We start from the raw sequence: 22916 nt of genomic DNA on the forward strand, positions 1-22916 counted from the left end.
GGAAAGGATATGAAGAAACTAGTAATTGAAATCATAATCATTTGATCATGAGAGCTATTTGGAAAATAATATTTTAACCAGAAGCATGTCTGATCTCCATGTCAGGTTTTTTGTTAGTTTTTTGGGTTTGTTTGTTTGTTTTTTTTAACTGCTGCTAAGTAGATTTCTTCGGTATGGAATATTAGAAATTGTGTAGTAGCTGGTGAAGTTATTCAACATCCTAAGAGAGGACTTCATCCAGAAATTGCTGAGACTGTCAGAAGGCAGGCTGGTATTTATATATATGCATTATTTTTTTCCATTCTGACATTTAATAATCACCATGTAATAGCTATAAAATGCATAGCAACTACAGCTTTTTTATTTCAAATGAATGGTGTAATGAAATTGGGTGAAACCATCCATTGAAATTGTACTTTCTAGTACCCAGTGCTTGTTTACAAAGTATTGACGTTTGTCATAAACAGAGATTTAAAGCATCACTGTTATTGTTTGTTGTTTGGTGGAGGCTCTTATGCTGTGCAGCGATAAAGGAAAAGATTTTATTACAAGCTTGCTTAGCATATAAACATGCTGTTCACTTCTGACCAAATATTTGTTATTGCACTAAATGTAATGAAGGTGCCTGCTTATAAAACAGTTTTGTATTATATAAGGAAGAGTGGAATATCAGATCTGTTTTTTTACTAGAATGACTTCAGGTTTTGTATTGTATGCAACTTGTCACAATAAAGCTCTTTTTTTTTTTTTTTCCATTGAGCAGTATTTTATTTCCTGAGGAATGTGTTCAGTGGACAAAAAAAAAACACAGAGAGAATCAATCGTGCTTTTCCCTTTGTTTAATAACTCAAAGAATTTCTCTCCCTTTGCAAATACTTATGTTTATTTGAGAGAAAAATTGGATTCTGGTTTATTTATTTCAAGAACTGTAACCTTATTTAGTGTTAGAAATGTGTGGTGGGCAAGGTGTGGTGTACAGCCAGCTCTCATTACAACATAAATTATTTCTGCTGTTTTAACAAAAAAATCTGGAGTGTATCTTGCTGGATATGTATGTTTGTTTGTTTATTTTTTGAGGCTTTCTTGATCCCTTGCTCACTGGACTCAGCTGTAAAATATTCTGCTTATTCATCATGACTGAGAGGAGTTGATTGTTTCCTGGAAGGTTAAAATCCACCAATTAGGACTGTTTAATTTGAGTGTATGTTCTGGAGGCTAAACTAAGTTTAAGTGCTCTTCTTAGAATGTATGTTTTAGAAGGGGGAAAAAAAAATTGCACTTCTGATCTTGAAAAAGGTTTTAAGAAACATGAGAATGTGCAAGTTTCTTTTGGTGGGAAGCACATTTATGTAGTATTTCTTTTGGGATTACATCACAGTTTTATTTAATTTTAAGGACAAAAGTTAAATTCAATATTTGTGTATAAGCCAAGGGAAAATGTACCATAAACATAGGAATTTTCTGGTGAGTCAGAGTTCCAAGAATCTGAGATTTACTTAGTCCATTTATTTCAGGACTAACTATAACCATTAGTCATCCAGCCATGAATTTTTACATTTGCAGCTAATTGCACCTAAAAAGCAACTTTCCCTCAAGGCTTTGGGTTATGCAGAATGTGATTTGGCAACCTGTATTTCAAATGCCTTTTAGGATCATTGCCCTGGTCCTAGAAATTGTCTTTAGATGGTGTATATTTGCTTCAAGTAAACAACTAATATTTCCACTTAGGTGGCAAGAGGAATAAATTAAGCGCTAGCTATTCTGTGATACAGAAAAATGACTCAGCCTGCAGCAAGATAGGCTTTTGCAGGAGTCAGTGCAGGATGATATTACTGGTTTCTCAGTCATCAGGGAGCCTAGAGTGACATGTATTCTCATCTGATCACTTCTTGCAGGATGAAGTTATTGCTGTTTCAGAAAAAGTTACTGTGAAGCTTGAGGACTTGGCAAAATGGGCGCAGTCCGATTTCTCCAAATGGAAGTGTGGTTTCCGGGCTGAGCCAGTCCAGCCCATGGATGTGGGGAAGAATGGGCAGAAAGAGGCCTTGACAAGATACAGACAATCCACACTGAACAGTGGCTTGAACTTCAAAGATATTCTAAAGGAAAAGGCTGACCTTGGTGAGTATCCCTTACTTTCTCTTGTGGGAAGGGGCCTCTGGGAGAGTCTTTTGAAAACAGATGAGCCTGATCCTGCCATGCCATTGCAGATTCCCAAGGTATGTCTGAGCCTGGGGCAGAGGTGTGGCGATGAGGTACCTGTGTGGGATGAGTGGTGGTAGTGAGCTCATCTCAAGCTCCTTGCAAACTGGTGTGGGGTAACACTGTGATACCTGTCTGTATGGCCCCGAGCACTACGGCTCAAACCCTGCAGATGTGCATACAAATAATTGTCACAGGCTCTCCCTGGGGCTCTGCGGGCTGGGGGATCAGGTCAGAGCTGTACATGTGGGAGAGGAGGCTGACATGTCTTCCTGAGGCCTCCTGTGACAGGCAGGGATGAGCAGAGGCCTTTCACTTCTCATGTCCCATCTTCCAAAAGCTCAGTGGTGCTGCTGGTGCTTGCCCTAACTCTGTATGGTTGGCTCTGTGTCTCGTTCAGTAGGGATGTGTTCCTTCCATGGTGTTTCCTTGTCAGCTTTATGTTGCTACAGGGCTCTGCGAGCACCCCACTGTTGTCTCCACACACAGACCTGTGCTTTCTTCCCCTGTTTGTTTTCAGAAAGGGAGTTGGTAGCTCTGCTACTTTGGATGGTTGCAGACAGGCTTGCAGCTGTAGGACTGCTTTGTTGTACAGGCACTCACACCTATAATACCTGTGGTGGGTTCCCAGGTCCAAGGGAGATCAGTCTCCTGTTGGTAGACGTGCCTGTTTGTGGTATTAGGACCTTGGATGTGTAACAGCTGTCAGAGATGGCACTTTGAAGTGCATACCAAGGACATTTCCCTCTTCTGCTAAGTTTTTAATAAATGTTCCATGTTTGAAGAGCATCAAGTTTAGGCCATAATGTGTTAAAAGGTAAGAAATTAAAAGCTAAGCCTAATGCATTTGAAGACATGCTTCTGTATCTATGTGAACAGGAGTGCAGGGCCTAGTTCAGTTTTATAGTGTTGTGACTAGGTTGGCATCGAAGCCAAGTTACATGAAGCTGAAGATCTGTCTTGGAAGATTTATCTTCTGCATCTCATTTTTCTGATCTTATCAAATGGTGAAGTGATTTTTTCAGTCTCACATTTTACAATTAACTATGTAGGTTGGAAGATTAAATTACAATTGGAAGCTGATCTTGTTTTTCATTGCATGTCCAGGGAAAAAATAAGCCATGCAATTCTTTCTCTCTTTGCTTTTCTCTGTGGTTTCTTCTAGTTCATAATTACATGCAGTAATTTTCTCTGTTATTGCCCTGGTATCTTTACGCACTACATTTATTTGCATTTGTTTGTTGTGTCAGAAGAATCTTAATGTTTTTCAGACAGAACTTTTGTGTGCTAATGTTTTCTTGTTTTTGTTTTCAACAAACAAAAAACTCCTTGTGGTAAGTTATGAAATTGCTATTATCTACCCTAGGAGCCAGAGAAAATTATCTTTAAGCCCAAGGCTTATAGTTGCATGTTAAGCCTTTCAAAGTAGGGGTTATACTGAAAACGCTCATGGAATGCCAACTATATGGTATAATTTTGATACCCCCACATTCTGATGTTGCTCATTTTCAGTTGGTGGCTCTGGCTTTATTGTTGTGTTGGGGTTTTTTTTTTTTTCAGTAGAAAAGAGAATTTTGGCTGATGTTTGGTTATGACTGCCTTTATCTTCATAATGACTGGTTGACAGGAGTGAAACCAAAGGTTCACAAAGACCTATAGCTGACTGGATACACTGATATAGACAATTGATCCAGCCTATTAAGGGCATCAAAGAAATTTCTTAAATCTGGTATTGAGATTTTTTTTTTTACCATTTGAAAGAGCCAAGAATTTAATCCTATTTTGCTTCCTGGATCTGACACAAAAACTCAGAAGAGTGGTGATCTTTGAAGCTGGTGCAGCAGCCCTAGCTGGTGTCCTGTAGGCAGTCCATGAGCTCTGGTGTTTGTCTCATCTATGGCGTTCAGCGCCCACGAGACGAAGAGGATTTACTTCTCTCGTTCTGAGTGGTTGGTTGGGGTTGACATTGCTCTGGGAGTTGTCTTTTCCCTAGCTGGAGGCAAGGGCAGGAGCATGATGTGGGGTGTCTGAGTCTGTTGAGCTGCTGGTGTTGTCTCTTCTTGGCTGTCAAAGGGCATCTTTGCTGCCTGTTAGGACATGTGCCCACAGACCTTTTCCAATACTCAGTGTCTTGCTGACAGAGCAGTGCTCAGCTGCAGTGATCTAAAGATTTATTAGCAATAACTTCTGCAGCAGGTCTCCAGCACAATGGGATGGGGTTGTCTTTTCTCTTAAAATAAAGTTGTATAGTTTAAAAGGAGCATGGTGCACTGTCAGGCAAAGGTCCCTCACGTGATGCTGGTGTTTAACCCTGGCTGTAGATGAGGAAGTTGCTGAACCAGATGTTGAGAAGGCCTAGATAAACAACGTGATCCCCTGGACCCCTTTTTTCCTATGAAATGGCATGTTTCCATTACAGAAAAATCCCATAAAAGTGAGTAGATTCTGCAGCTTTTCCTACTAGATGTTTTTGAATTAAGCTCTGAAAGGTAATAAGAAATTATATCCCTACCAAAGAGCTCAAAAAAGCTTTACAGAAGAAACAAAATCAGTTTTCACACATTATCCAGGAGTGATGAGGAGTGAAATAACCCGGATGAAATGAAAACATGGCTGATACAGAACCAGAGATGTGTTGCTGTACAAACATACTTAATTAAACACGTTGCTACTGGGAGCAGGGCAGCTTCAAACACCAACCAGGCAAAGTAAGGCCTCGTGTGAGCAGTGTGCACCCTGTGCCATGTGTTCAGTGGCACTTGCTTAGCCAAAACTAAGGCAGCACCTGGTTAATACACAACCTATAAAACCCATGAACCTATAACTGAAAGTCAACCCTAATTCAAACAAGATAGTTCTGTCTCCTTTCTTGTTCTCTCTTTCTTCTCTTTTGTTGTCCTTCCCCTCTTTCCCCCTTTTCTCTTTTTTTTTTTTTCTTCTTTCTTTTCTCTTTGCCTTTCTTTTCTACAGAAACTGTTGGGTTGAGGTTTTGTTTTGTTTTGTTTTGTTTTTTTCTGTAAAATACTGTTGTTTTTATCACTAGCGAATTATGCAGAATTTTTCCTTAGGACTGTATTAAATAAAAGATTGTGCAATAGCATTTTTTTGTGTGAGCTTCAAGATTTCAGCCTGAAAAATGATTTTTAAGAATTACTTCTTTCTGCCTGTTGAGTTATTTATGTTATACATTCTGTCCCTTTCTACAAATATGTCAATACTGAATGCTAGCAGTTTATGTCTTAAGACTATTTATAGCTTTCTGAATATTTCTTTCAAATGTTGAGGAAAAATAAAGAGCAACAACAATGCAGCATATAAAAATAGAGTTGCTCAGGAATGTATTATTCATAATGAACATAAGAACCTGTTTTTCCAGAAGAATTGGTCTGATAAAATCATTCACTTCTGAGGTCGCTGGTTATTTATTTTTGTCTTTAGAGTTATTTAGGGAATTTTTCTTTGTAATAAATGGACTTGTATACCCATATTTGGTAAACCAGTGGGAAGTCACCAAATGAGGAATTATTTCATTTTACAAAATGTTTAACAACTAAGCAATGTAAACACTATCGGTTAAATATGGCAAAGTTGCATATTTGTATTCCTTGGGCTATAGTTCAAAAAAAATTCAAATTATTTTATATAACATTGCTTCTTACAGACTTCCTTTAAGTGAAGTATGAAAGCTGCAGTGTAAGCTTTATTGGCCTATAAATATGTCATTATAGTTGGACTACATTTATATGCTTTGGATTGTTGTTTAAGCCAAGAAAATATGTCTCTACAGGTTGACTTTTTATTGAAACCCTTTGAGGCATACAACAGAATGTATTTTAGGCCAAGGTTATTAAAACAGCATTTTCATTTTTGCAGCAGACTCATTGTCAATTATGCTGCCACAAACTGTCTGTGGATAGGCAGTTATGAATGGTTTCATCTCTAAATGTGTCTTTAGAAAAAGAAATAAAAGATAGAGGAGTCAGAGCTGAAATTGAGAGAAGAGACTGAGGGAAAAATGACTGAATTTAGTGCTCGCCAGCTCTGCTGGTTTGGGTTAGGCTGGGCTGCAAAGCTGCCTGGGCTTAGCCATGGAACAAATGGCCACTGTGCCTATGCCGGGCCAGGAAGGTGGGAGCTGCTGCCACAGCCAGGCAGTTTGCAACCCTCTGGTTCTGGCATGACAGAGGTCTGGGTTTGGTCCCCAAGCTGGCATTGCCAGTCTTTTTGTCCATCTTCTGTGAGTATCACGCCAAAATGGGCGGTTAAGGTTCCTGCACTGGCAGTGTTAGTAATGGGATGAGCAAGTTCTGGTGAACTGAAGGGGTTTTGCTGCGCTTACTTCTTGTTTGTTCAGGTCCAGCAAGGGGAAGCCCAAAGAAAATTTAGCAATCAGTCCTGTCCTGTCTTTCATTCCCCACAGTCAAGCATTTGAGGGTATAAGATCTGGATCTTTGTTCCCTGTGAAACCCAGAGAAATCAACTACTGCTCCTAGCTGTGGTGTATATTCTAGCAGTCACGCTTTTCTCGTGTGTAGGTGGTTTTCCAGGAGTTGTTTCCTACTTGTCATGAAGTAGCTTCTTTGAACTCTCCAGAGGAGCTTGCTGGGCAGAGCTGGGTGCTGCAGGATGGGGTCACCCTCTTGTTTTCTTGTCTTTACCAGTCTCATAATTTGCATATCTTCACTTGGAAGACTGCAGTTCCTTGCTGGACCTTGTGTTGCCACACAAATTGGTTGATCCTCAGCAGATTGCAGTGATTTTGGATAGGCAGATAGGGATGGATAGGCAGAGCAGGGATGAGCTGTCTTTCCAGAAGGTGCCAACTGCACAGTTACCAGCCCCAGTGGGCACTGGGCTGTTGTATGGCCCTTCCAATTTCTCTTGCCAGTGGCCTTCCAGCATGTGTAACTTCACCAGATGAAGATTATCAAATTATAATGTAGTCAAACGGTGGCATGATCAAAACTGATAATCTGCAGCTGTAGCATGTTCAGACACTTGTGGTGACTTCTGATCTGACGCTGATCTCCTATTTCATTGTTTGTCGTGTGCTGCTCAGTTCAGGCTCACCTGGCTTAATTTGGTGCAATAATTTTCTGACCAACTAATCGTTAGCTATTTAGAGTACAGCCACTTTGCATACTTTGTGCCTAAATCATGCCTCTCTTCCCCTCCCATTCTTCTCTGTCTGCACTCTTTGCCTCTTCTTGTGCCTTCCTGTCCCCATTGCCCTAGTTGAATGCCATTCTGATCTTGATAAAGCTCCTGTAAGTGTCCCATTATCCCATTTTCCCCTCTCTACCCTTGTGCATCGTATGTTGTTTTTTGTCTTGTGGGTCAGAGTGACCTCTCTAACTCATTTTACCCAGCCCAATTGATACAGTTCTTTTGCCATAGATGAGGCTATTACATGACTCGTCTGTTGTGTTTCATGGAGCCTGAATAGAGAAAGACAGCTCCCTTGGGAAAAAAGAGGCTGTGGCCTGCCTTTTTTTTCTGTGTTTGTGCAGCTTATAGCACATGCCAGCACTACTGCAGCAGGACAGGAGCACCAACAGGCTGTGGAGCAGGAAGCTCTGTTGGGATGACTGTTCAGAGAGGGTGTGAAGCAGGAAGGCTTCAGTTGCTTCAACACCTCCTTTTGGTTTAATTACTACTTACCTTTGGTGTTAACATGTTTGGGATCAGAGATAACCTGAGGTGCTGAGCAGACAGACAGAGATATATATTTGTTTTATTACTAGTCAACCAGTTAGTTTAACAAATACTTGTTGGCTTCAGTTGTTGACTGCCTTTTAAGTGCTGAAAGGTGATGCAGTTGTTAAGTCCAGTGTACTTCCAATAATTCAGTCCTGGAGATGACCATATCTTCAGTAGCATTTTGAGGCTCTCCGTCCTCAGTTCCCCCTCTCTCTTGAGCCACTGCTGCTCTCCTCTGCACCTTCCCCCACCTACCTGGAAGGAGGTTGTTGGGGTTGTTCCAAGGTTGTCTGTCCTTCTTTTGGCCACCTGTTTGCCTGAGTAGTGCTGGGATGTTTTAAGTGCTGTTACTGTTTTTGTTACCCTGCGGAGAGCCTACTTCATTGCAAAGGAAGCGTGTGAGGGTGAGGTTGAAAACATTTTAATCTGCAGGACTGGCTATGGAAGCCTTTCACTCACCACTGGATTGTGTTGAGCCTCATCTACTTGTGATTCTTGAAAGGAGTTTTAACACTGGGCACCTCAAACTTCAACCATGCCTTATCAAAGAGTTTTGGATTTCTTATCAAGCTTTGACCTACCTTTCAGCTTTTATAGAAAGGGGGTGAGAGCATCACCCCTGGAAACTGAGGATGCAAATATTTTGTTCTTTGAAATGTGGAAGGTATGCCAAGAAATGTAAACAAAATCCCAGGTAACTTCCCTCTTGGTAGCCCCTAACTCATAGTGGTTGTTCACTACCCACCCTGTTCCTGCAGCAGGAGCAAGCTAACATGATTATCAGAATTGTGCTGATAGTAGTTGTCACTGTGTCAGCATTTTCAATTATAGATTGGTATGACAGGGCACTTTGCCGTTCATGTAGAGCACGGCCATTTGCAATTGCAGTTCTGGTCTGTTCAGAAACATCAGAGAAGGAATCACTGCTGCAAACCAAGAGGAGGAAGAGTTAAATTTTACTTTCTAGCCTGTGGAGCTAGAGAACTGCCCTGAATTCTCTTAGAGTCAAAGTTTCAGCAGTTTGCACCATCAGTAAGAGTTTTGTTGCAGCCTCTAGCTGGAACAGGATAGCCTACATAATTACAAAATAAGTAGATAAAAAAAAATAAAGACCATTCACAGACAGTGTCAAAGCAGCCAGTGTGGGACAGTGTCCCTTTAAAAATGTTTGATGGCTTTTTTTATTTTTGTCTAGTTTTAGCACCGGGATTGACCTTGCCAGGCTGTGTAATAACCCACATGTGTCTGCTCTCCAGGATTTTTTCCCTTCTAGTCACTGTTGGATCTTGCATTTAATTCTTACTGACCATGGGTTTTTGTTCCAGTAACTGAAAACGTCTGTGTCCTGGTGCAGTGCTGCTGTGCTGTGAATCTGACTTTATGTCAGTGTATGCTTTTTTTTTTCCTTTTTTTTTTTTTTTTTTTTTTTTTTTATCATTGGTTTAGAGAGTGCTATTTTGCTCCCCAGCCTTCCCTCTATCTTCCACTCCTGCTCATATTGTGTCTGGGTCCCGCAGGGACGCAGTTTGGGACATCTGTTGTTTTGTATTGCTGCGCTTCCCTTGCCCAGCACCATGGAGGGAGGTGATCAGTGGTCTCTTCTGCGTGCCATGGTTGCTGGTTAGATGTGGTGATCCCTCATAGATCACTGATGTTTTTTTCCTGCATTATACCCTTTCCACACAGTCAGCCAAAAATTTGCTGAGTACTGAGATCTGTAAACCCAACACCTATGTAATGTTGTGGTGTAGTTGGGTGGGCCCCAAGGACATCCTCTTTTTCCTGCCTGGCTGCTATCCTGTGCTGTAATTCTGTGCTGCTGGAGCCCAGGATTAGAGTCCTGCAGACATCTTTGACTCCAAGTGCTCCGTTAATCAAGTCAGAGCTGTCTTCATACCAGCCCATGAGTCAGGCTGGCTTGTGACCTGTATGGCTGTGCTGAGATGCTTAGGCTCTTCTGTGGGTGCTGTTGACACCATGGGCAGATCTAGGTGTCATTTCCCATATAGGGATAAGGAGAAAAGCCAGAACAAATTTATTCACCATGCCTTCTTTATTCTTCCATGCCTTCTTGAGTTGCTCTTTGTGGCTCCCTTGCCCAGAAAGGCAACTGGCCCTTTGTTTATAGGCAGAGTATGATGTGTCTGGCTTCTCATTATCTAAGTATCCTAGTCTGGTTCTGACTGTTGTTGTAGAAAGGCCAATACTTTTTTCTCTGAGATACAATATTCATCTTCTTATAGATGAGAGGTTGTCAGAGAGAACATCCTTTGTGTCATATGAATTTGAAGGTGGAGATTTGCTCTCTATTCCTTTTCTCTTCTTTTTGAGAAATCCTTTGGTAGGACAGAGGCACACAGGAGCAAAAGCTGTCAGTGAATGGCCATGTCAGCATTTATGGAGATCTCAGCAACAGCAGGTGATGGCTCCTCAGCTTGCCAAGGTGGACCTTTGCTTGGGCAAGCAGGGGAAAGTGGGAGGTGGGAACGCTAGAAAGAAAAGGAAGATTTTGGACAAGATTGTGGGAAGGGGCTTGGCTACAGCAGCTGAGTGGGCAGTAGCAAATGTGCCTTCCCAGCCCAGGGATCTCCTCCAGCACTGTGTATCACCTTTGTGAACACCAAGAGGGGCTCTGTGGGTGTGCAGGAGAAGACTGTGATTCTGGCAGCTTTGCCTTTGTTGACTGAGTTTTAAGAGTCTTGGTATCAATTCTCACCGCTTCATCCCTTTTGGTTAATTTGGGTCCTGCTTATCTTTGCTGGCTTGGTGATCCTTGTGTGATGAGAGCATTGATAGATGAGGGTGTTTGGGAAGGGAATGGTTAAATGTAGTGTGTGTGTAAATTGGAGTGTGGTTTGTGGGAGTGGGTGATAAAGTATAGATTTAAAAATTGTAACAGCATGAATTTTAACTTACTGGGCAGGTTTTGTGTTAGAGAACCTTGTGGCATGAGCTTTATTTACTTCATTTAGTAAAATCTGTACCATGTAAAGTAAGTTCCTCCTTAATTTTACTGCTAATAATAATTTGCTTGTAACAATGAATCCTCAGCACTGTAAACCTTCGGATTGGGTCTGTCTTGCTCTGTAACATTGTGAAGGGCAAATAGTTAATGACAATAAAGAGGTTTTTGTTAGTTATAGGTAATGTGTAAGGTTTTAGCAGGAATATATTTTAGCAGCTTGTGAAAAATCAAGGTGAATTTTTACATCTGTGCACTACTGCATAGTTGATATATGTAGAAGCTGAAAATCAAAATAAGCTCCTAGGAGAGCCCAGATTTGATTTTCCTAAACATTTAAATATACGTATCACACCCTCATTTTAAGATGCCGGTTAATGACTTTATGAGCATTCTGGCAGCCAGAGCATTACATGTGGTTTGAGAAATGTGTCTGGATATGCTTGGTAAGCAGTATTGTTCTGACAGTGTACTAAAGGCCATCTTCAATTTGACTGTGCTCTACTTTGTTATGCTGTGAAAGAAAAAGATAATTCAGCAGAGCTGAATTGTGCTGTCGGTTGGAGACGCCACACTTCAGAATACAAATATTACTAGGGATAAATGAATCATTAAAAGAACAGTAGCATAAAATATCTGATGAATGAACTCCAGGAGTCTGTGCTGGAATAAATTTAGCATTCACGGACAGTACCATAATATGTGAAATAATAGTATCAGTTCTACATTCAGATGCCAAAAACATTTATGGACCCAGAATAATTGTGAATTACAAGGCTATAAATACATGGAGGGGATTTGGTGATATCATAATAAACCATGAAAAATTCACTAGGCTGGTTTCTAATGTTACCAGAACCTTGAGATATATTTACAACCTTGTTCACACTCCTGCAGTTTTAGGGGGCAATTCTCCTCTCACAACACGTTCGTCATTCCCATTAGTGCCAAGGGGAGTTATGCATGTGTGTCATGAGTGGAATAGATCCCCACACAATTCAAGGATCCTATAATGAATATCTCATTTAAGAAAAAGCTGGAAAACATTCACTCTTATTCTCCCTCAAGTTCCCCCACGTCCCGTTCTGCTCCTGTGATCGAAACTAGTGAATATAGTAGAGGATGACACAGTTGCTGCTGTGTTCCTGAGCATTTTATCCACAGCTGCTTCATTTCTTTCACTTTTTATTACCGAGAAACAAAACAACCAAAGCCCAGATGTTCTCATCCCCCCCAGTTTCTTTAAAGTGCAGGCCTAGTGCATTTTAAAAGCCCGTTGTAAATACCCGGGAGGCTGGCATCATCAGCCTGTCCTCCAAAAGGAGGCTTCATTGTTGTGATACCGGATCCATACCCGATAAGAACAGTTAATTAGGAACTCGGGCTGAACCTGACGTGATGTTCAAGAGCACGTTCAGCTTTCTGCATGTCCCACGTCACCTGTTTGTAATTAAGCCTGGTGTCCCCTGCCTTGCTGAGTTGGGGCAGTGACAGTCTCCACAGGTACTTAGTGTCGTTCACACATCCCAGTATTAGGTGGATTACAGCCCGGTGCTGCAGGACCCCTTCCCCTCCCAGCATGTCCCCCCAGCCAGCTGTGCCATGTTACCTCATCCTTCTCATAAGTCATTGGCAAGATACACACATTCAGTGTGGTGCAGAGCAAGTCTGCTCAGTAATTCCACATTCCTTAGTGTTGGAAGTCTCTTGACTGGCTGAGCTGCAATCTTTCTGCTCATCCCTCTCCTGGCTGTACATCCAGGCCTGCCAGGGGAGCATTTGTGGTATTCACAGTGGGAAGGGTCTGTAGCTTCATTTATGTCCTTCCATGTGGTTCCTGTTTTACTTTTTGGATCTTGGTAGACTCACCCTCTATCAGTAGATTAATTAAATCCCTGAGATATATCCTGGATCTTCCATCCTTGTCGGCTGATGAAACAAACAGAAGATAATTACAGAATCAGAAAAATAACAGCAGTGGTCACCAGCAAAAGGGGTGAACTTGTAGGTGGTTTGTAGGCTTTGGTGTATCAGTGATAGGTCCTCGACCAGTTAAGACACTGAACCTCATTTGGCTTTGTTCACTGCCAGTTTATTTCATTGTCTTTCTCTCTTGAATTCAACCATGTTTTTGCTATGGCAAGGTCATGGGATTATTGATTATTTGTTTTTGTTAGTTACTAATGACTTTAACTTGATATTCTTTGCAATATCTGTGTGAGCTCTCGTGGCAAACCCAGTTGACAGGGTACAATGCAATCTTAATGCATGTTTTTCTCTTTAATTATTGTGAAACCACAGTCTCCACTTTTCTTTCACACTGAATATTTCCAAATTAAAAGCTTTGTAGGATGAAAAATTAAATGAGAAAATACTATAAAAATCTATTTCAAGGATCTCAAATGCTTCAGCTCCATTTTTATTTTTAGTTTTCTTACTGTTTGAATGACCCTTTCTTGTGACAGTGTTTGTCACTATACACTTCCAGTCTTGTTGCACAGAGAAAATAGATTAAAAAGTCCTTTTACGCTTGTGATTTTAATCCTCTGTTAAGATACATAAAAATGTGGCCCTGTAAGTTCTGTGGTACAGTAAAAAAAAAAAAAATAAACTAACCCAAATAATTTTGGCAGTTCAAACGCAGAAACTAAAAATAATTTAATCTGCAGTGCGAACATAGTTTCATATTTATACTAGCATCTGGCCTCAGGAATTGAATACTCCATTCTTTAAATAGCTTTGCTCTGGCTCTTGAATGCTTTGTGACTAGAACATTACCCTACAGTCATACACCTTGTTTACATATTTCTGTTAAAAGGCAAAAGAACTTACAGTACTTCAAAACATTGGTACAAGCTCCCTCCTCCCATCTTGCCTTGGAAAAGAGAAGTTAAAAAGAAAAAAGTGCGAGTGGTCTGAAAGTGCATTTTAAATTTAGTTCTCTCAAATTGCTACTGGGTACATATTTTACTGTCATTTGTATGAAAAACTGGAAGAAAAATTTTCCAAAGAAAATGTGTGCCGTTCCAGATGCCCAGCAGTAGTCAAACACAAATTTATGTACACTTTGTCAGTTTGTTTTTAATCTGGCAAGTGTCTTTGTGTTTAGAAACACTTTGCCTGGAGACAGTGGGTGCTTTTTTGTTACCTCTGTGGTAGAAATAAGGATCCAGGTCCCTGCAAGGAAAAACAGATCAGAATAATGATCTATTCAGAAAAAAAAAAATCATAATAATGTAATAAAAAGGTCACCCAGAAGGCTAATGATTAGCTTCTTACAATCTTTAGGGACAAAGTATCTTTTTATAGTTTTATGATCCGTGCCCAGCCTGACTTTAGGAGGAATTGCATTTTCAGAATTACGTATTTGTAACTTCAGCTAGCTTTACAAATTTAGTAGATCCCTATTTAGTGTCTGTTGGTGAATGTAAGTCCAGCCTAATATTCTTACTGCTATTTTTTCATTCACATGTCTTGAGGTGAACCTAGGAGCAGAAGAGAAAATATCCCATTTTTAAACCTTAAACCAGAATCCATTCGTATGAGTCACTAAAACAAAATCATAGTGGTTTGGCTAAAAAAGGCTTCGTGTCCAAAGGGAACGTTCCTTAAAATGCTGGCGCATTTCCCACAGTGTTTCTTGAATGCATTTTATATGTTGCCTTTGTGCTATTGTAAAACATCAAAGGTTAGATGCTGCAGTTTGGTGTGTGGGAGGCTCCTGGTATTTCGGTGGACTGGTCAGTTTGAATGAAGGCAGTGGGCTTGTCCCTTGGGAGTGCTCAGCCCCCTCAGCTGCATGTGCAGGTCTTCCTGTGGAGGATGCTTCCAGCTCAGGTAGGGAGAGCATTTCTCTTTCTTGTGGTAACTCTTCCATGCTGCAGTACTGGCTTAGGCTTGCTGCTGTGGTGTTCAGAAACACCCTGCAGCAGCGTGAGAGACAGGAAAATCAGGGCCCGTCTGCCTTTCTGAAAAACTTTTTAGAGTAAGTTGCTTTGTTTTTCCTACCCAGCTATTAGACCCCTCAACAGAAAGGAACTTTTAGGATAATCATCCCACTTGGGTTTTGGAAGGTCAGTGCTGATTTCTGTAGGTTTCAGACCAGCCTGGGACACTGAGAACGTGAGTGCCGAGGCTGTACTCCACCATGACTTCCAGCTTTGATCCTCTCGTGATGGAGTGAGAAAGAGGTGGTGCAAAGCTGTATAGGAGCAGGGGTGAGGATGGTTGGAGACAGCAGTAAGGGCAGCTTCTCTACCTTGCCACTGGGATTTTTGTTAGCCTTCTCTGCAGGGAGGGTTTGTGCTTATATCTTGCTTTTTTTTTCAGACCTGGGTCTTCTGACTTGCATAGAGTGAATGCGAATGGTGCAGCATTTAGGCTTTGGTGACTTCAGATACCATGTGATTCTAAGGCACAAAACATTTGATTTATTGGGTAAAGCCTATTTAATATCTTAAAAGCATAGACTAGGAGATCAGATGTGAGCATAGCAGCCTTAAAATATATTCCCTGACAACATACTTAAGAATGTTTAGGTCTGTATGAAATATACAGGAAATGAGGCCAATTTTTTCCCTGCCGTTTTGATGGCGGGGTCTGCAGGGGAGACAGAGAGTGTGTGGACAGGAATTCATGTGTTTGATAATGTGAGCCCAGCACATTTGCACAAATGGAATAGAAGCATTTTTCACCCTCTGCAGAAGAAACTATTAGTAGTTTCTCTGCCTGTTTGAGAGACTATGACTGATCAGATATATCAGCAAATCCATGTAAGTAAACCTGAAAAGTGATTCCCTCATCTCTGGCCGGGTGTGTATGGTGTTTGCACAAAGCAGTACCTCTTCACCATTTCTGGTGGCTTAGGGAAGCACAGAGAGTTAATTCTTAACGACCAGAGGTGAAGAGAGGCTGCTGTCCTCTATCAGACCCTTTTTCCCTCATCATCTTGTAGATCAAGTCAGTCTACCAATAAGAAAAGGTTTATGTATGTTCACTCTGAGAATACTTGTTAAGTATTCTAAAACAGAGGACTTTCATGAACAGTGAAGCAGAAAAGCAATTGCTAGAAGGACTTGTAATGATTTCTGATCATGCTAATGTCTGACCATGGTCTTCTGCTACAAAACTAAATTCCCAAGAATATCAGACTGCTTAGTGTATAGCTGGTTTCCTTAAGGAAGCACTCAATTTTCTACTTTTTAGGAGCACAGTGCAATTAAAGTTCTTACATGGAGAGGAAGATTGTGCCAACAGTACTTGGAAATTATATTGTCCAGGCTGTAAAAACATACTGAAAGCATTGTTTATACCTTGCTGGGCATGTGGCAGATTTCCTACTTAGTCATGTAACATGTCTTGAGCAGCAGATATTCTTAGTTGGGCAGGTAACAGAAGTTTTGCAAATGTTTGTTTGGGTGGGTAGAAACTTGGAAAATAAACTGTGGTTCAGTTTTCTCTAGTTATTACAGTGGTTTTGTCACTTCTTCTTCTTACGGTTGTAGCACCTCCAGCTGCAGCACAAGCTCTCAGGAAACAAGACCTTGTTACAGGTGGTGCAAGGAGTGCCCTAAGCTCAGTGGGGCTGGCAGGGCACTTTGCCTTCGTCACTGAAAGTTTTCAAGACATGAAAGAATGGGATGGCAGTCAGAAAAAATGGAATTCCAGTTTCCATTGTGCTCCTTTTCCCTCAGAGCACGTCTGTATGGATTGCATGTGGGACAATTCTGTGTGTGCCTCCTTGAGATCTTTGTCCCAGCTATTCCTAAGAATTTCTCACCGTGTCCATTTCCAGATCACCAGCCAGGTTACCCAAATCAAAATAGGAAACAAGGCTCCTTGGAGGAGCATTCCCTTTCACCTGGTGAAGTGACTCCAGGTCCATGCCAGTGATTGCTGACTCCAAAGGGAGGAAACCCTCTTGAGTGTGATAGCCTGAACATGGAGACCAAATTTATACCAGAGTGGATCCTCAGTTTTTGTTGGTGCTAAAACTTCAGCCAGAATCTGTCTTCAGAATGGCTTTAAGCTTTTCTTTTCAATTAGTTTACCTACATAGCTGGTATCAGAAGCGCAGTTGCACATAATAGAGTTGATTTTTCCTTCCCAGGATCAAAATGTTGAAGTGACAGTCACTGCTAGACACTCTGAAGTTCAGGCCTTCCTGCCACAGTGTCTCAGAATTAGTGTCCTGGTTTATCATTCTGTGTTGCTGGCTAAGTGCTATGTAATTCCTGTTGAGCTCGGTGACCCAGTGCAGCAGAGCTCAGGTGATGTGCTCTTCCAGTGTCAGGAATCCACAGAGCAGCAAAAAGAGCAGCTTCTCCAGTGCTGTTGCTACACTTGACTGTAATGTTGGGAGTTTGGGAGAGCATTATTTCAGTTACTGTAAAACTGCCAGAGATAGTCACATTGAAGACCTTGCTGTGGCATGCTCTAGCTTTAGTAAGAAAGATTGGTTATTTGCCCTTTCCCTACTAATTGTGACTTTTCCAGATTTTGCTTTCTGGATACCATCCCTTCCTGTTGTCAAACCCTCTGATATTGTAGGTTTGAATTGCAAGGGACGTTTAGCATCCTCAGGCTTGTCCTCATGCTGGTGTATGGGCCAGGAACAAAATGCTTGGCATCTCTTAGAAATTCCCATCTCACTTGCATCTGGTAGAAATGCACCCTGCAGTTTTTTCAGTTGCTCATCATGAGCACTGTGGCTACTGTGCAGTAACTATTCTTTTGCATATTCTGTTCTTCTGGGTATTGTAGGAATTACTGCATCAGTTGAGTACTGATGAGAATGATTATATGAGAGTGAAATGTTATGGGTCATTAAACAAACAAACAGCCCCACCTCCATTTTATTGAAGGTACCTATAAATCTCATCAGTTTTCTGCTTTACAGCCAGTTGATCAAGGATCTGTGTGAAAGGGCGGGCTGTTAGCTTAAGGCAACTCAGACTGCTTTAAGTGGCTGTGAACTACTTTTATAGTGCTACCAGTCTATTTCGTTTCCAGAAAGTGAAAGTTCGAAGTAGGTCCTGAATCTGTTTTCTCACATGTGAGATCATTTTGCTACCCATGACCTAGAAACCAACAATGAATGTGTAAATTACAGGCAAGAAGAAAATTCAGAATTGACTGTAAGGTGAATGGAAGTTGAATAATTCCCTGAACTTCAACTGTGAAAAGAAGAAAAGATCACTGAATTCTAAAACAGATTTCAATATGGACAAAGAAAATGTTATTTTAGTATAGATTAAACTCATGACTAAGATGTAGACGGATTATTGTATCTGTTTCAGATGTAATTTCATGCCTGAGAATTTACATTGAAGGGAAACTGGTCTGGATCACGTTAGCAAAGGCCCTGTTTTGCTGTCAGTTTAATTAAATGGAAACTGCTGGCAAGGTGACCTGAGTAGGTTTATAGAAGCAATACTATTTTGTGTGTTGGAGCAGGAAACTGTTAGGTCTTCCAGTTTGAAAGGGACACAGAAATGAAATCTGTGATTCATTCTTGTTTACAAACTCCCAGATAGTATGTGCAATGACCTTAGTGATAAATTAGCTGCAATTACACATTATATGAGGTGGGCTTTACAATAGCTGCAGACTTCATGGTTATGAGAACCATGACCTTTGACAGGGAGGTTAGAACATGAAGTTTTTCCAAACAGTGCCTAGATCTTCAAAAGTATTTGCATTTCCTTCCCTGTTTCATGTGAGTAGATTGACAAGATGTGTGGTGGGTGTTCTGTTTGCTCGCCACAAGATTGTTGTCAGGCAGAAACCCCCCAAAACAAAAAAGCCCGCCCTTCAGGAACATTGATTTATCTGTTAACTGTGTCTGGCATGCTGCCTTTTGGCTTTGATTTCAGAGAGAAACATATTTGGTTACTTTAATAGGCAAAAGCACTGAACCTGACTTGTAGGGGAAAAAATTGTTTTCTTTCCCTTTTTCAGTTCTGTTTATCAGATCCTGACGTACTGTATCATAATTGTGCAACAGTTCCAAGTTGGAGTAAAGAAAAGTAGAACTGGATGTCAGGCTCTATCAGCCTCATTATTTGAGAGCCAGCTTTTCTGGGTGACTCAGTGGGACTAAAACTGCATGTTTATGCCAGTTAATAACCACCTTGTGACACCAACTTACATGATATCAAATGCTTTTTTGTTTTCAAGAATTGTTTACATCACCTATTTATATCTCCTCTTTTTATTTATGTTGGTTTTTTATCTTAGAAATTTTTGCTGAGCTGGAGTTGACTTGCCTTTTTCCCCTAGATCTGTTTGTTCACCCTTTTTTGCTTCTTTCAGATATTTTCCAGATATCTTTTCCAGTATTCTTTGACCAAGGAAATCTAGGTCTTATCTGTTTTTGGCTACTTCTCCAATTTGATGATACAGTGTGCAAGAGTAAAAGCTGAGAATTTGAGAAAGCAAGTTTTTTAATCATGTCACAATAATTGCATAATTTATTCTGTATGTATACTCAAACAGAAGGTGATTACACAGACATATGCTGATGGTTACATAGTCATCTCTCATATGTGAAACTGCACATATCTCTTTGTGTGTGTACATGCAACTGTATATGCTGCTGAGCTCCAGTACCCATAAAGCACTTGGCCAAAAGAGTGTGTTTTTGAAAGGCTTAACATTCTTCACATAAGTATCAGAAATAATGAAATGCATAGACCTACAAAGATCAAAAGAGAAAGAAGGAAGAAAAAGAGTTTTTAAAAACTGTAATAGCAGCAAGAAAAACAGAACAAGGACATTGTTGGGAGACCTCCATCCCTGTGAATGCAATGTTTTTGCAGGGAAGCTGTAGGAGGAATTCTTGTTTTAATACTGATTTCAGTCATGCTGTAGCCCAGTGCCTCCAGTAAGCATGAAGCTCTGCATGGCTGGAAGGTAGGTGGAGATGAGATTTGGAAAATGATTGCGTAACTGTAGGTGAGCAGAGGGAAGAAACTCTTCAGCCATGATCAGTGCTTTTGCCTCTTCCAGGTAACACAATGCAGTCCATCCCAAAGCATCTCCTGGTGTTTTCCTACATGGTGCTCACATCTACTTGGTCTTCTGCCTTAGCTGGGCAGTGATCTCTCAAGGCCCAGCTCCCAATGGCAGTTGCTTAGCAATAATTAAAAACTAACCAACCAGCAACAAACTCTCTTCCTATCCCAGGGCCGTCCATCAAAGCTGCTCCCCAGCTCTTGCTTATGTGTGCTAGGGGTAGAAAAAGAGAAGAAATGGTCAGTTAGTTTTGATTCTGACAGTGGTGAGGTAAGAAGTACAGAGAGGTTGGGGAGGAGTTAGTAAATTATTTTGTGTGCATAAGTAGCAAAATACCTGACACGGTGGGACAAAAAATGCTCAGTTTGCTTTGTTTGCACTGCAAGGAGGGACTTCAGCTGTCTCCCCCCGGAGCTTCTAGCAGGACAGACTGCCCTAGCAGTGATGGCCCCTGTCCCACCAGGCATTTGGCTGGCTGTAGAGAGCTCAGGTTGCTTTGTGTCTTTCAGCCTGGCTCCCTGTTACCCTGGTCCTGACGGCTGCATTGCAGGCACATCCTTCCTACTGTGGAATTGCGGGATTCCTCAGTGGAGCTCTGCCAGTTGTGTTGGAAAGCTGTAAGAAAGCACAATCTTTGTGGAGGAGGTGCCTTTCAAGGCAACTGGAAAGGAGAAAAGACTTTCCCAGTTGTAGCGGTGGTAAGACTCAAAGCTGGTAAAAAATTTCAGTCTCGAAAAAATAAAATGAAATTCTTTAGCAGCTAGTTTATTTTAGTTTTTCTTTTCCTGTTCTGCTTCGTGACAGAACTTCAAATAATTATGTTGATTTATGATTACAGGTAGTTTAAATCTGTAGTATGCTGAAACAAAGCAATGCCAGCTTATTGTTTCTGGCCCTATCCAATTATACAATTGAATTTAGGCATGTAATAATGTTACAACAGAAATATCCATCATGATGGATTGAATTTCATGAAGTACAACACAAGAATATTTATAGCTGCATTCTTAAAACCACTTTTGAGTCAAAATGTGCCTCCTTGGTATGGCCTTTATAAACAGGAGAAAATCTGAAACTTTTTTTAGCCTAGCCCCAAACATACCACAAACCATAGCCTACACAGGAAGGGGGTGTAGGTTGATGATAAGCAGAAAATGATAGAATAGAGTAATTATTTCCGCTAGAAAATGAGGATCCGGCATTATTTGTACAGTAACACAAAGTCATTTGGCTGTGCCACTGTAATGAAACAATAAAGATCATACTTAATTTAAGTATCAATTCTGAAGAGACTTCTTACTCTCCCTCTACCATTTTAACTATTAAAGCAAATTTGAATTGCTAGTCTAGTTTCCCACTGTTTTTTAGCAAGCGGAGTGGGCAAAACCTCCCCTCCTCCCGTCTCTGTTTAAATGTAGACCTTTGGCATTCCAGAAATCTGACCTTGTTTGTAGGGAATGGCTCATTTTTCTATAATGTAATATGAAGCACTCTTGTGTTTTGATTCCATGAACTAGAGAGTTTAATGTTCCAGCTTGCCATGATAAGGATATGATCTGGTTAGAGATAGAAACACTAAAGGAAATTAGCTATTGTACTATTCTTTAACATATTGTTTGCCTAGCAGTTTCATTTAGAATCATTTGGAATAATCTTGGAGTACCTTTTTAGAGGATTGGGGTTTTTTTTCTTTTTATTTTTCTTTTTTTTTGGGGGGGAGGGGTTGTGGGGGTTTTTTTTGTTTTGTTTTGTTTTTGGGTTTTTTTTTTTTGTTTTTTTTTTGGTTTTTTTTTTTTTTTTTTTTTTTTTTTTTTTTTTTTGGTTTTTGGTTTTTTTTTGTTGTTGGCCAAGATAAAAAGTAGGGCTTTAAGATATTTCTCCTAAAATAAATGTGAGGCCGCCTCATTTATAGTCAGCATGCCTTGATTACTTGCAGACATGCTGGAAATTTACATGCGCTTTTCTCCATTATAAAACACTGATCTGTTCAGATCATTAGCTCCCTCATGACTAGAGTTTGGCAGCAAGCCAAGGCAGGCTAAATCTGTAGCTGTAAATCGTGAGTTGAAATAGCAGAAAGTGGATTTGTAACTTAAAAAGTGTAAACAGTTTGGAAAATGAAGTAATTTTAGAGTATGATTGATTGCCTTAAGATTGCACTTTAAATTAGCCCAGGGTCTCCACTGCAGATGTATGTTGTAACTGCTCATTATATATTTTCACTTTTCTTTGGAACAATAGCATTGTTGGTAGGCTTCGAAACAATGTATGTTTCTCCTGGAGTGACCTTTGAGGAAATGAATAGTTTTATTGTGTGTCCATTAGTTTGCCTGGAACAACATTTTTGAGTTATTAATTTGCTGTGGTCTATAAATAAAGGAATCAAAATGCAAAGCAGCTGTATTATGCTGCATATAGTTCATCAAACTTGTGTTTAAACATCACCATTTGAGATTTGTAATGCACTGTATAAATAATTTTTTTTTTCTCCTCTGAAAAAGAAGTAATGTTTTGCCTAGCCTGGAGATTGGTTGTGTAATCTCATAGAAGCAAAATTATTATTTTTAGCACAAACAATTGGTGAATGTTCTGAGTGTTCTGCTGCACTGCATTCCCTCTTTCAAGGACCCTGCTTCACTTCATTGTGTGTCTGTGGGCTATGGGGCTGTGGGCTGAAAGGGAAGGAGTCATTGAAAGGCACATTCAGGAATGTGGAAAAAGTTTGCTGGATTTGGAGTGTTAAAATTTTAGGCCATCGTCTGCCTAGCTCTGTCTGCGCTGGTCGAGGGCAGTTAAGTAGTGGGTGATGCAGGAGCCTGGTGATGGAAGAATGTAATGCCAAGATACCAATATCTGGTATCTTGTGAGCTCTGGCTGTTTGCAAATGGTGGCTGAACCATTTACTGCTCCTTCCCAAAGAGACACAAAACCTTATTTTGTGATTGTTGTGTTCCATTGATAATGTTCCTGTGTACCCAGGATGTCTGAAGTCACAAAGGTTTCCAGCGTGGCACAACATCTCAGTGTAACTTTGTGG

At 40.6% G+C, this 22916-nt stretch overlaps 1 protein-coding gene across 4 annotated transcripts in view; it reads left to right on the top strand.

Annotated features, from left to right (window-relative positions):
* Positions 1-22916, top strand: part of ARID5B (AT-rich interaction domain 5B) — a 114062-nt gene that overhangs the window by 11494 nt on the left and 79652 nt on the right. For all 4 annotated transcript variants that reach the window (XM_053984219.1, XM_053984218.1, XM_053984220.1 and 1 more), the window contains one exon: positions 1896-2121. In XM_053984219.1, the coding sequence (XP_053840194.1) occupies positions 1896-2121 (226 nt within the window). The remainder of the gene's footprint in view (positions 1-1895; positions 2122-22916) is intronic.

Source organism: Vidua macroura, chromosome 8 (genome assembly GCF_024509145.1).
Source record: "Vidua macroura isolate BioBank_ID:100142 chromosome 8, ASM2450914v1, whole genome shotgun sequence".
NCBI lineage: Eukaryota > Metazoa > Chordata > Aves > Passeriformes > Viduidae > Vidua > Vidua macroura.